This window comes from Sparus aurata, chromosome 14, assembly GCF_900880675.1.
Source record: "Sparus aurata chromosome 14, fSpaAur1.1, whole genome shotgun sequence".
Lineage (NCBI taxonomy): Eukaryota > Metazoa > Chordata > Actinopteri > Spariformes > Sparidae > Sparus > Sparus aurata.
The window spans coordinates 6003287-6017799 of NC_044200.1; the positions used below are offsets into that span (position 1 = coordinate 6003287).

Sequence of the window (14513 nt, forward strand, 5' to 3'; positions counted from 1 at the left end):
AAAATAATGCACAGGTATACAACATTTACAACAAGACCGCAATTTTAAATAGATTGTTGTGCCCTCCAAATTTCGTGATTTGGTCTGTTTCAAAGATACAAACGTATTCTGAGGCACTCATTTGGCCCTGACTAAAAAAAAACTGTCCCTTGCACCACACTGTGTGACTTTGGAGTTTTCCTGCGCGGCTCATTTTGCATTATTTCATACAATACACAATTTTATGTCTGTCACATATCCTGCAGATAGAGACACTAAAACTGCTGTGAAACGCTGTTATAACGTCTCGATATGAGTGTGAACAGGTCGTTGTCAGGTCTATTTTTGCCAAGCAGAAGATTGATTTTTTTTTATTTTTATTTAACACAAAAAATGATGTTGTTAGGGCTGAAATCCACAAAAGAAAACTAAGGGGCAGAGGTGAACTCAAGTCTAAGACAAGAACAAGATGAACCAGACAAGGCAGAGCAAAGACCAGGAAGAGAAACTCTGATTTAATACTCTTTGGCATGGCCATCATTCATGTATGCACTTGGCCAGGTTTAGGCTGAACACCATAATGCGTCATTGCATATTTGTCTGTTAGAGGACGTAAATAAACCTACAAGACCTGATTGAGTTGTTGTTTAATCATTCCCACATACCATCGGAATGGGGAAATAAGGACACTACATCCAAACCGCAGGGCCTCTCCCTGGTCTGATGTAAACTTTCCATCAGCTGGTTTGTAGATTGTCATCACGGATTATTAACAACTTTAACAGCATCTTTATCCATTTAATGACGCTAACGCTACAGCACAGCAAGCTAGGAACACCAGTTAGCTTTCATAACAGAGAAACTGAGACGATTGAGTTAAATTGACGTGACTGAGTCTAGTCAGAGGGGTGATGTCTACATACTAACATCGCGTCTCAGACACTAGCTAGCTATTCGTTACATATTTGCGAATTTTTAACGGGGGGGATGGCCCAATGGGAGCACCACACTGCCTGGACACACCTATGTACACCTCCCGAAGAACATTGTTACAGGACACCTTAACCACTGGGAATTGGATGAGTGTGTGAGTGAGTGTGATAGACAGGACAGCAACACACAAAATGATGTTGTTAGGGGTGAAATCCACAAAAGAAAACTAAGGGGCAGAGGTGAACTCAAGTCTAAGACAAGAACAAGATGAACCAGACAAGGCAGAGCGAAGACCAGGCAGAGAAACTCTGATTTAATACTCTTTGGCATGGCCATCATTCATGTATGCACTTGGCCAGGTTTAGGCTGAACACCATAATGCGTCATTGCATATTTGTCTGTTAGAGGACGTAAATAAACCTACAAGACCTGATTGAATTGTTGTTTAATCATTCCGACATACCATCGGAATGGGGAAATAAGGACACTACATCCAAACCGCAGGGCCTTTCCTTTCCATCAGGTGGTTTGTAGATTGTCATCACGGATTATTAACAACTTTAACAGCATCTTTATCCATTTAACGTCGCTAACGCTACAGCAGGCTAGGAACACCAGTCACGCTTTCATAACAGAGAAACTGAGACGTTTAGTCTAAATTAACGTTTCTGAGTCTAGTCGGAGGCGTGATGTCTACATACTAACATTGCGTCTCAGACACTAGCTTGCAATTCGTTACATATTTGCGAATTCTAAACAGGGGGGATGGCCCAATGGGAGCACCACACTGCCCCGACACCTCCCAAAGGACATTGTTACAGGACACCTTAACCATAACTGTGACATTTCTAATTTTATAATTCCATTTTATCCAGTTATCTTCCTCTTCACCCACTACAATTGTCTTTTTTTAACTGAATTAAAGTAATACACCTTTAAATTGTTTGCAGTGGACTGAGTTTATTCAGGCAGGGTTTTCACAGTACACTTTAAGCAGTGTCATTTTAAGTTACATGACCCACATTACCCCTTAAAATTTTTTACCATCTAAATTCTTTGAAGGACACACAATGAACATTGTGCAAAATAGTAGAGCTCGACCGACTTATTTGTAGGCCGATTTTATCAGCCAATATTAGCCTATGACAGATATATCAGTATCAGCATATATATTGTCCGTTATGAAAACCTTTTATTTAAAAACTACAAATACAGAATGGAGAAAGTCACTCCAGCAGTGTGCGTTTCAACGAAGGACAAAACAGCTGGTGTCAGGAAATGTAACAGCTACATCACTAATGGTTCAACTATAAACCAGCACAAAAATGAGAATTACCAACATAACAGAAACCACCATGTTCTGAACAGACACACTAAAAGAAAAATAACATTCAGCTTTAGAACATAAATAGCAAACTTACTATTAATATTAAACTGTCAGAAACTGTCACTGTTAAAAACTCATTACTGAAAATAAACATGTCGCGTCTGCTACAGGTTTTATTCCGCCCTCCGCACAGCATCGTACCATGAATGTATAAAGAGAACAAAATTCATAGCGGGAACGTTTCAGAAGCGGAGCCTTTTGCCTGCCCGACTTTGTTGATCTGGTAATTTTTCTTTTTTATACAATCGGGAGTCTGCACAGGATGCTCTATGCTGTTCCTGAGTCTCTGACTTCCTGTTTGGATCGATCTGCTCTGTGCAGCTTGTTGTGGCTTTCGTCAAAAATAAACCAGGCAACCGAATCGCAAAAAGCAGCCCTGCCTGGCTTGACTCCAGAGCTGATCGCAGCCACTTGTGATTTGTAACACACTATCTGCTACTAGGGGATGGAGAGTGATATCAGGCTAACAAGGGCGATGCTTTTTGGTAATTTTGCTAACAAGGGGGACGGCATCCCCCTTCATCCCCCCTCAAATCGCCTACTGCTTACATGTGCTTCACTTATTTGTGTTGGCTTCAGAGCCAGACTATATTGCAGATTGCAACCAACTAAGCGCAGAACATTTTTCAATTCAGTTCAATTCAAAGGGGCTCTATTGAAATGGAAACTATGAGAACAATTTCAATATTTGGATAGTTTGCAATAACAGCAATATGAACAACAAAAAAATATGCTATGCTGCAATGCTAATGAGGCTAACATGCACTCCATCCAAAATAATCGTTAAATGTAATAATAAGTTTCACAGTAACTCTCTTTATGGTTTGTCCTAGTCGTGTTGCCATACTGACAGCAGATGTCCAATATGGCGCTCGTGCATGGGCTGCTCAAATCAGTTAGTAGCGACACTTACTCTAAGGTAGGGAAAACACAATTCTTTGTCTCGGGTGATTATACCCTAATGTAAAAAATGACCATATATCTCTGCATATATGATTTCTACACACTGGACCTTTAAATAGTCAATAGTATTGTTTGAGATTAAACCAATCCGTTCCCAGATGTTTTGGTTTATGACTCCTTAATCTAGCATCTAGTATGGGAACCTTGCCACATTTCAGATACCTGAGATTACCACTAAGTGCTCTCTCCTCTAAACTTTGTCTGTTTAAGGGATGAAAGCTTTGTTTGAATTCTCCCCGCTCGCATTAACAGTTATCTTACAACTCACATTTATCTTCAGACTCTTTTGAAGGGGCCATACAACTAGGTTCGGAACCAGTGCACTGAATACAAAGTAGCTTCTTGAAGCTTTTGTTTTTTTACTTTGCTGTACTGCTGATTCCACTCTAATAATGGACTTTCACTAGCAAGGACCACACCATCAACGAGATGCGTTTAAGGATTTATTAGTGACAAAGGATAACGAAGTGTCGAAGATCTTGGTTCTTTTGTGTTCTTCGAGTGCGTTGTGGGGATTCTTGTAGAGAATCCGCCGCCGCTCCCGGGCAGCGACGGACCCCCTCATGGACCTACGAAGGAGAGGAGAGAAAGAAGAAACAGACAGAGAGAAATGGGGTGGGGGGGAGGGGTGCAGAATACGAGAGCGAAGCAGATGAGAGGGTCAGGTGGTTATTTATAGAAATGCTGAAGTTGGCGCTGTTGAGGTGTGGTCCTGCTCCTGAAACTTCGCCAATTAAGCTTCAATTCACTAGCAAGGACCACACCATCAACGAGATGCGTTTAAGGATTTATTAGTGACAAAGGATAACGAAGTGTCGAAGATCTTGGTTCTTTTGTGTTCTTCGAGTGCGTTGTGGGGATTCTTGTAGAGAATCCGCCGCCGCTCCCGGGCAGCGACGGACCCCCAAAAACCTCCAATTACTTGAGAAGAGATTGAGCGGATCTGAGATCTTTGAGATCTGAACAGATGTAACGGTGGTACGTTTGGGAGGACCAGCGGCCTATGAGATGTATGAAGTGTTCTGGGAAGCCATTACGGGAGGCTGAAGTGGCAGCTCCGATTCTGAAGGAGTGCCCAGAGTAGTTGTCGGGCAAAATACCAGACAATGAGAGCACCCGGCGAAAGTGATGGTGGAACCAGAATCGAGTAGCCACTTGGCTGGATTCGGAGATGAAAAGACGATCTGTCGTTGTTGTGAGATTTACGGAATTGCAAGAAATTTGCGAGGGTTTCGAAGGGATTCAGTGGTGATTGGACCTTGAAGAAGAAGACGGGTGTAGGCGGACCAAATTGATTGGTTTTGGTTTGCTTTAAGTGGAACACCATAGTGTCGTCTGAAAAGCAAGACAAGTCAGAAATGCAAGCATGACGGCTTGAGTCGAAGTGAATGGTTGAGGAGGTGAATTCGGAGCATCTGAGGAAGCCAAAAGGCAAGCAAGAACATGGCTTCCAGGGTTTGGGCGACTTGAGGAGTGCCGTACCCGGAACGGATTGTGTGGAGGCAGATTAACGGCAAGTTGGCATTAAGAGGAAGACGGCGAGGGCTTAACGAACTGTTAACGAACAGCCGGTTATTGTCTTGGAAAGAAGCTGATACCGCTAAGGTAAGCTTGGTGGTGCGTGATTTGTCATGAGGAATGGGCGTAAGTACTGAAGAAGTCGTGGTGATGAGATCGAATGACGGAAAGGTTGTGTTGTATTGGTCGTGAAAGTAATGGAAGCTTTCCAAGCTGTCCAGTAGGAAGAGAGGGTCGAGGGTGATAGGCTGTTGATGGTGGAGCTCTGGTAGTCGCTTATCAGGGGTATAAGCGCAGGATTTACGAGTTGAATGTCGACGCCCAACTGGCGTAGGGAAGGTATCTGCGTGAGGTGCCAAGCTTCTGAACTTCTGGCATTCATTAGCGAGCTTCGGGGGCGATTCTGCCACAAGCCATCTTCCTTTGTAGAAACCCCCAAAACCGGCCTAAGGAGCAGCATCGCTGTACAGATGGATGTCATGTGGGTTAGTTGGTTGGTCATCGTAAAAGAAAGTGATTCCGTTCCAATTGGTGATAGGGTTGAGTCACGGACAGATTTCAGCAAGGCTCGAGCTATCCAGGGAGATGGAGGTCAAGAGTGATGGGACGGAAGGGACAGAAGTTGACGTTTGGTGCGGCGCTGGGCGCAGAAGAAGGTTCGGCTGAGCTTTCCGACCGGGAATGAAGTCTAAAACTTGTTAGTGTCAAGAATGATTCCGAGAAACTCAAGGGATGTGGAGGGGCCCTCTGTTTTCTCTGCGACGATGGGACCCCGAGGTTGGAGAAGACTGAAGTCAGGGTAATCAGGCCGGAAGCGGGTGGCGATGTGGTGGGGGGAAATTGTTAGACTGGATCCAGCTGAGGGCTTCAGGTGGGGTGTCGAAGAGTTTAGGCTGCTTTGCGACCAAAGGTGAGCCTAACGGCGAAGTAATATATACCACGCCAATGGATGCTGAAGAAACGGCAGAAGTCGGGGTGAATAGGGAGGACTTTAAGAGCACTGGTCTGTTCCTGGACCTTCCTTAACTTCCTTAGCGAGCGTGCGGTCAACTGAATCTGGCTCGGTTATGGTCGACTGAAGATTTTCGATTTCAAAAGAGATAGATGATTGTGTGGAGTCCGGGGTGAAGACCTTCTTCAAGTCCTTTATGAGAAACTAGCTTTGGCGAGGTAGGTTGTACAGGCATTCGGGGTGGGCGTGGCCCCCGCTGCAGAAGGAGTAAACGTGGAGGAAGCGGCACTGGGACACGGTGCATCCGGTACTGTTGAAGCCGTTGCAAATCGAACAACCTCCTTGGTGCATGACGGGCCTGCCTTTCTTATATACGCCGTTGATTATGGGAAGATGACAGAAGGGGTAGATGACATCTGTTCTGGAGGTATGGGTGCTGGTGGAGCTGCCGACAACAGGCGAGAGAAGGCTGAAGCTCTCGTTTGGTTTTTTGTGCGGCCCAGTGTGGGTAGCTGTGTATAAAGTGAAATTAGTGGTTGCCTGTTGAGGGGGAAGAACGGGTGCCGGCATCCCGGTGCTGACGACCCCAGCCGACATGAGCTGCTGGGACTGATGGAGCTGGGAGATGGAAGCTCCCTGCATCCCGGCATAGGGTGCTGGCACCTGGTGCCAGGAGTTGAAGCGAGGTGCTGTGGTTGCTGGAATTAGACGGCAGAGGGCACTGGCATCTTGGTGCCAGGAGACTTGGTTGAAGCGAGGTGCTGTTGTTGATGGAAACAGGAAGCAGAGGGCGCTGGCATCCTGGTGCCACGAGCCCTGGTTGAAGCAATCTGCTGTGGTTGCTGGAAATAGGCACCAGAGGGCGCTGGCATCTCGGTGCCAGGAGCCCCGGTTGAAGCGAGCTGCTGTGGTTGCTGGAAATAGGCACCAGAGGGCGCTGGCATCTCGGTGCCAGGAGCCCCAGTTGAAGCGAGCTGCTGTGGTTGCTTGAAACGGGAAGCAGGGGGTGCTGACATCTCGGTGCCGGGAGCCCCGGTTGATCAAGCTGCTGTGGTTGCTTGAAACGGGAAGCAGGGGGTGCTGTCATCTCGGTGCCGGGAGCCCCGGTTGATCAAGCTGCTGTGGTTGCTTGAAACGGGAAGCAGGGGGCGCTGGCATCTCGGTGCCAGGAGCCCCGGTTGAAGCGAGCTGCTGTGGTTGCTGGAAACAGGAAGCAGAGGGCTCTGGCATCTCGGTGCCAGGATGAGAATCAGAATCAGAATCCTTTAATGTTCCGCAGACGGGGGAATTTGTTTCTCGCAGCAGCAGAATATTATGAGAACGGAGCAATAGCAAAATAGATGGAAAATGGAATCGAATCGACGTATATACATATTTACATGATGTAGTGCAAGAATGGACAGTAATTTTTAATATACAGACTAATTGCACCAGAGGGCGCTGGCATCTCGGTGCCAGGAGCCCCGGTTGAAGCGAGCTGCTGTGGTTGCTGGAAATAGGCACCAGAGGGCGCTGACATCTCGGTGCCAGGAGCTCCAGTTGAAGCGAGCTGCTGTGGTTGCTAGCAGTGGGCGGTAGGGGCACTGGCATCTCGGTGCCAGGAGCCCCGGTTGAAGCGCGCTGCTGTGGTTGTTGGAAAAAAGCAGCGGGGGGCGCTGGCATCCCGGTGCCAGGAGCCCCCCCAAAGGTTAGCTGCGGTGATGGCTGGAACTGGATGGCGGTGGGCACTGTGGAGTTTGCCCTTGAGGTTGTAGGTTGCTGTAGCTGATGATGATAATCCTGATAGAAGTTGGAGGGTCCTAGAATGCATCTGGGCGCTCCCTCTGGAGTGTAGTGATGCGAGAAGTGGTGGCGGAAACTCTGGAGTTGTTTGATCTGGCAGAGGATCTCTGTCTCTGCTTTTGCTGCTGCTCTTTGTTTTCTTTGGGCTGTGTTATTTGATTGTACTGTCCCTTTAACAAGAGCGTAGACGTCACTGTCTGTAGGGCTGTGCGTGATGACGTCACCTGGAAGCGATCTGGTGTCGATGATGAAAATCCTGATGGGGATTGGAAGGTCCTGAAATCCATCTGGGCACTCCCTTTGGAGTGGAGTGATGACGAGAAGTGGTAGCAGAAACTCTAGAGTCATTTGATCTGGCTGAGGATCTCTGTCTCCACTTTTGCTGCTGCACTTTCTGTTGTCTATGAGCTTTCTGCTGTCTTTGGGCTGTAGTATTTAATTGTACTGTCCCTTTTAACAGGAGCGTCGACGTCGCGGTGTGTTGCGTGCGCGTGATGACGTCACCCGGAAGAGAGCTGGTGTTGACGGAAGAAGCACACATGCGTGTGGAGAAAGTTTGGCTTTATAGTCCATTCGGTGAAACAGAATTCATTTGTCGTTTAAAGTTTTCTGGGGAGTGGCTACTGTCCAATCGGTGACTGTAGAAGATGAAAGCCGGTCGGGGGAACTCACCGGAGCGTGGAGACGTTGAGACCGGCGAGTTGTTCGGCCGGTGTTGGCGGAACGATGGCGGGAGGCTTCGCTTCTTGGAGGTGAAGGAGTCGGCGAACCATGGCGAACTGCTGCGACGGTGACTTTCTGTTCCGGAATTTCCTCGTCCTCTCTTTGCTGCGGAAGGAGGTGGGCTGGGAGACACGGGAGAGTCGTTGGACGAACTATGATAATCTTGGATGTTGAGGAGAGATGAACCAGGCGGGATGCGAACCATGGATGAGACGAAGTTAGTGCTCTTCGGACTCGCTCGCGCCCTAGCCGGCTGTAGGGCCACTGGAATCAGGGTCTCGGGAACGGAGGTGACGGGAAAGTTGTCGGCTTCAGATGAATGGTGATCCTGATCTCGTCTGAAAGATCATCCCACGGGGATAGTGATACGAAGTCCATGATGAGGTGAGTAGAGCCTGATGTTGCTCGTACAAAAGTTTGGATGTGCTCGGGCGAGGCGATGTCGCGTGATCTCGTTTCTGGGTGCGAGAGCGCAGAATACGAGAGCGAAGCAGATGAGAGGGTCAGGTGGTTATTTATAGAAATGCTGAAGTTGGCGCTGTTGAGGTGTGGTCCTGCTCCTGAAACTTCGCCAATTAAGCTTCAATTAAAGCTTCTCCCGGGGAAATCTGACTACCCTGGCAAGTTGTCACGTGCGGTTTCACAATAGCCTTCTAACACACAAGAACATTTCCTTCCACATTTTAAATAAACGGTTTCGGTAAATTCATGAAAACAGGAACTAAAAAAAAAAAAAAAAATGTCACCTTTCCTGAACACATTGCAGAACAAGCGCTAAAGTTTTTGCAACATACTTCAAGCCCATCTGGGGTGGGGGAGTATAAAAGCAAGGCAAACCAGATGGGATGTAGTACAGCAGCTCCACGCAGCTACAGAGCTACATCCAGAGATTCACTGCTGACTACAGACACACAAACACAGAGACAGCATGAGAGCTGCCGCGGGCTTTCTGGTGCTGTGTTACCTGGCTGTCAGTCATGGTAGGTCACTGTAAGATTTTTCAAATTTAAACTTAAAGTTTTCCTTTAGATATATTTTACACTCGCAACAATCGCAATTATGTCTTCTCAACAGCCTGGAGCTGCGATGAGGGCACAGGGATGTATAATGCTACGCAGGTTGATGCTGGCCAGGGGATGGTGGTCGTAAGAGACACATCTGGCCACGTGCACTTCCTGATTGGATCGTCCTGGCACAGAATGAGCTCAATTGAATTCAAGCACGCCTCAGTTGGACCTGCAGGGCTTTGGGCAACGGGCAACAGCGGGGAGAAGGTCTACAAATACATAGCTGGCAACTTTCGAATCGTAACTAGTGGTAACTATTATTGTCATCATTATTATTATTATAACCTTCTGCATAGAGAGTGACAGATTCAGTCACTGCATGCTGATTAAATGACCTGTACTTCTGTGCAATTGTCTTCAGGTCAGGCTATGCAGCAGGTGGATGCTGGAGGTAATGGTCAGGTTGTGGGAGTTTACTACGACAACAACTACTGCCTGAGCAGTACCTCCGCCTCAGCCTACAGTGTATCTGGCTCCCTGACCTGGACCAGCCTGTCTAAGGCTATGACGTACATCAGCTGCGGACCATACGGTTGCTGGGGAGTCGACAAAACTGATAAGATCTTCTTCACGCGGGTTCGACAATGCAGCTAGTGGCATATCTTTTAACTCTCAGTGGTGTTGTTATTAAGGAATATATGATAACCCCATTCACTCATTCATCATGAGGTCCAATCACGTATGCTTCATTATCACAGGGTTTGACACCAACCTCCTGTGACACCAGAGAATGGTCCCAAATTGAAGGGGCTGCGGTAATGGTTGAAGTTGGAACAGACGGGAAAGTCTTCGTGGTGAATCAAGGAGGGATGCTCTGGGAAAGGTAAGCCAGTGACATTTCAGAAGACGATTTATACTCTTTACATTTAAACAGGGTTACTTTGGGTTTAAAAGCGTGGCCTCTAAATACTGCATTTATTCAAAACGTGTATTCATTCATATATGCAGTGCCGGCCCAAGCCTTTTGGGGGCCCTAAGCAGAATTTGATTCGGGGCCCCAAGCAAATATTCGATTTTTTATTTTTTTCCCGCTTAGTTTGCTTATGCCTGAATATATGCACTGTATATATGTGAAAATTGGAACCTTCACAGAATTTTCTTCTTTCTTTAGTACCAGTAGATTTGGAAGGGGGGGGGGAATAAAATGCATTGTTAGAATGAGGATTTAATGTATTTCACCGGCTTCTCTCTCAACAGAACGGGCATCACCGCTGGAACCCCTCAAGGAACAGGCTGGAATCACGTCTCAGTGTGCTTGAAAGTCCGCCACGTGTCCCATGACCTGGGCACTATGTGGGTCGTGACCAACATTGGTTTGCTCTTGAAGTGTACACAGTAATGCATGATTGCCATTTCATTTTTTATTTAATTTTTATCGTACAAGCTTCGGTGTAACTACTCATTCAACTCCCTTCTATTTGGCAAATTTTCATTTCGACAACATTGAAAATCAAGGCTGCAAGAATGTATTGACTACTAGCAAATGACAAAAATGAACTGGACAGTGATGGATACATTTTAAGAATCTCAGACATGTACCACCACTGGCATACTTTCTGCTGTGTTAATAAATTTGTCATTTGTCACCCTTCATGCTAAATGTGTATGCTGCTGTGTACTGTATGTGTATGAATGCTGTATTATTTGTCACAGCAACTTTGCATTCAACTCTGGGGTCTCCTTAAATTTAAACAACCTGCTATTTTTAAAGAAAATCATGCTTATTGCTGAACATGTAGGGACCATAAAGGCTCAGTGTACTATATATCTTGTTCTTGGACCTCTCTTTGTATAACATAGTAAGTTATATGCATGCTGAATTTGCCTGAAATATAATTTGCTTACACTGTGGAACAGATCCTTAGTCAGCAGTCTCGTGTCTTTGGTAGCACCCTGTGTTTTCATGTAGCGCAACAAAGCGGCAGAAATGTGTACACCAGCATGGAGAGGCGAACTGACCCTTCAAAGTCTGGGATGTATTTGACATGAAGCAGTCCGTAAATGATATCTAATGCACCTCTCAAAATATAGTGTGATTCTGAAGTACTGACTGCAGAGTTCAAAGATAAGGACTACAATCATGTCTTCCTACAGTGCCCTTCCTCAGGCACTGAACAGCCAATAGCAGGCCTCCATAGAAGACCTTTCAGGGCTGCATCACATCAACCTCCACAGGTTCCTTGTCAGTGGCGGTTCTAGACCAGTTTTAATAGGGGGGCCAGCTTGGGCCAGCTTTTTTGTTAGGGGGCACATACAACCCGGAAAAAAGGATAAATCCCTCATTCAGACAAAGCAGTGTTTACAATTTCAGCAATTTTGATTGGGTAGTAAACTGCTGAGACACTTTAATTCTGCCTTTCTCTTCAGAACAAAATTATTGCAAGAAATCTGTCATTGTATTATTAATGCAGACTCCCTGTCAGGGGGGCCACTCGGGGGTCCAGACTCGGAGTTACGGGGGCACTGGCCCCTGTTGGCCCCCCCCCTAGAACCGCCCCTGTTCCTTGTGCACCTTGTCATGGTTAAGAGCAACTGTCATGCATTGTATCTCACATGAGCTTTGTTTAATGTGTTGTAACGTGCAAGAGAGAATCTTCTTTATTAGTTAAATTGCTCATTATGGATGAATTACGGTGATTACATCTTATTATAGCTAAGATACTTTAATCACACTTATGCTGAGTGTGGATATTTTTGCTTTTTGGGTCATTATTGATTTAAAAAAAAATCTGATATGAGTTAAAGGAAGTTATGTTCATAGGAAGTGATACCTGTGGAGCTCCTGTACAATGTTTGCATGTTCTTTTATGACAGAGTGAAGTGTTTTTCCTCAACGGACGACGAAAATAAAACCTAAAAACACCAAAACGGTCAAAGAAAGTGTATGCAGAAACGTACGTACATTTTGCATATTAAAGGTAAAAAAAAACATTTGAAAATGTGTACATTGTAAACTTAACAAATGATTAAAAAGTCCTACAGTTCAAAAAATGACTCTAACAGTAAAATCTTTGAGTTAAAGATCAGAACAAACTTAAATCATCATTTTCACAATATTTATTTGATGTAAGATGTCAAACATTGTCAGATTTGTGATTTATACTTGAGAAGATGAGAATGGAACAGTCCCGTCTCTTTCTTCACTGTCTTGGTTGCAAAGAGGCGTCGACAAACTTCCTGTGTGTCCGTGTGCGAGGGGGCTGACCGCCCACCGGCTGGTCCCGGTCATCCATCTGTCGGCATGGAAATCCCGGATGTCTCGTGTCGCCAACTCTTCCAGGCAGGTTGACGCAGCGTCTAAAAGAACATGGTACAGCAGAATGAGTGACATAATCAATCGTTGAATTACCGGTAATGGGTGACATGAAGACCTGACAGGAAGTTTTTACTCACCTTTGTCTGTTAGAACCTTCTACACCTTCTAAAGAAAAAATACTCAACAGAAAAACAGAGTTCAATTCATGATCTCTGAACTTTACATGAGTGAAATTTAACACCGTAAGATTCCCAGATCTCGGTGCTGTGAAAGGGCAGAGTAAAACACCCGGTCGGATTATTAAGTAGGGAGGTTCGGTTTCTGATTTTGCAGGAAAAAAAATGCTGGTTTTGAACAGTCTGAAGTCCGAGCGGTGAGGGGAAACACGGGCTTCCATCATGTAAATGCCTGACTGCTCTTTCGCCATCTGTGGCCTTCTTTTTTCTTTTGAGTCGCCACAGTTATTCCAGTTGTTCCGATGTTACCAGGGGATAGTGACCGGGGAAAACAATGCCTCTGCCTGCTTTGGTTGCGCCATGAAAGACGCATTTCCTTTGTGGTGTCATACGACCTTCATTTTTCCGGTAAAAATCCATCCCAGGGGCAGACAGAATAGCACAGCAATTTTGCCTTTTGCCTTAGAATGATGAGTTAAAGGCCCAATGTGTGAGAAGGTTAATTTTTGAGTCTCATTCCCAAATCGTCAATACTGACTCTTCGGGATAGCAGGCCAGGTCGGCCGCCATCCTAAAGTGGCACTATTTGAAAAGTTGGGAACAAGACTCAAAAAATCAACGTACAAGGTGGACCCTTAAAGCAAGAAAGTTATCATTGCAAGTTTTTAAATCAAAGCACAACCACCAAAGTGCCTTCTCTCCATCCCTGCTAAAAACCTCCTGGAGGAAGCTGCTGGATGAGCGAGGAACAAGGCCCGACGTTCTCTTCACCCTCTTCTTCCTCCTCCTCCTCCTCCTCCTCGCCGGCCGCCAGCTGTAGAACGCCTTGCCGGGGAGGGAAGTCCTCACCTTCATCTAACATACCTACCTCATCCTCACCTACCTCCAGAGGCAGATCTTCCTCCCTGTCAAACAGCCAGTAGATGTCAGGGAAGCCGACTGCAGGACGTCCCTGGATGTAGTACATACCAGCTGAGGAGGGAAAAGTTCAAGCACATCTTTAAATCACTTCGTCTCTCATCACTTCACATACACAACAGACTCTCAAACTAACTTGTACTGTAAAACAATCAAGTTTTGATTTAAAATATGACACAAGCCTGTTTTACTAGTGTGTTTACACACAAGTGATGGACACAAACTTCTGACAGCACGGAAACGTCAGTGTATTGAAATGTATCAAAACTCATTTGGATGTGATAATTTCTGGATTCACAAAACACCACTGAAAGCATACCTGAGTAAATAAAGACTTTTAAAATGTCGTTTGAAACGCCGTTCTGGTGAGGACCTGATCCATGGATCAAAATGTTATTAAAAAAAAGAAAAAAAAATAGGCGAGACTGTGCGCATCCAGAGTTCTTCAACTATGCTGAAGACGCACAATATAAAAATTAAAGCAACAAGAATATGTAATGTTCTAAATGTTTATCGGACTTTTAGTTATATAAAAAAACATTTTTTTATCCATAAGGCGAACGTGGACAACGCTTGATAACTGTTGGAGGAGGAGCTCAACAGATACGCGCGTATTTACGCATGGCACTTTCCACTTGACGAAAATTCAAGCAATAACAGCGGAAATTAGTCAACGCAGGAGAGAGTAGGAAATAAAATATCATGCAACTTCCAGACAGGACGTGCATGGCACTACATGCGTCAACGCGCACAGTGAAACATGCGTACACTGATCCACTCATGCGCAACCAACAACAGAGCTTCTCCAAAACAACCACAACAACCAACTAATAGTTAACAACTCGTTATCCTCCCAGTC

At 45.6% G+C, this 14513-nt stretch overlaps 1 protein-coding gene across 1 annotated transcript; it reads left to right on the plus strand.

The window, feature by feature from the left end:
• Positions 1-9027: 9027 nt before the first annotated feature.
• On the plus strand, positions 9028-11162 carry LOC115595198 (fish-egg lectin-like). Its single transcript, XM_030439362.1, has 5 exons — positions 9028-9217; positions 9312-9554; positions 9666-9880; positions 10003-10127; positions 10502-11162. Exons 1-5 carry the CDS (start codon positions 9166-9168, stop codon positions 10641-10643), a joined length of 777 nt encoding a protein of 258 aa, XP_030295222.1. The 5' UTR covers positions 9028-9165; the 3' UTR covers positions 10644-11162.
• Positions 11163-14513: the final 3351 nt, after the last annotated feature.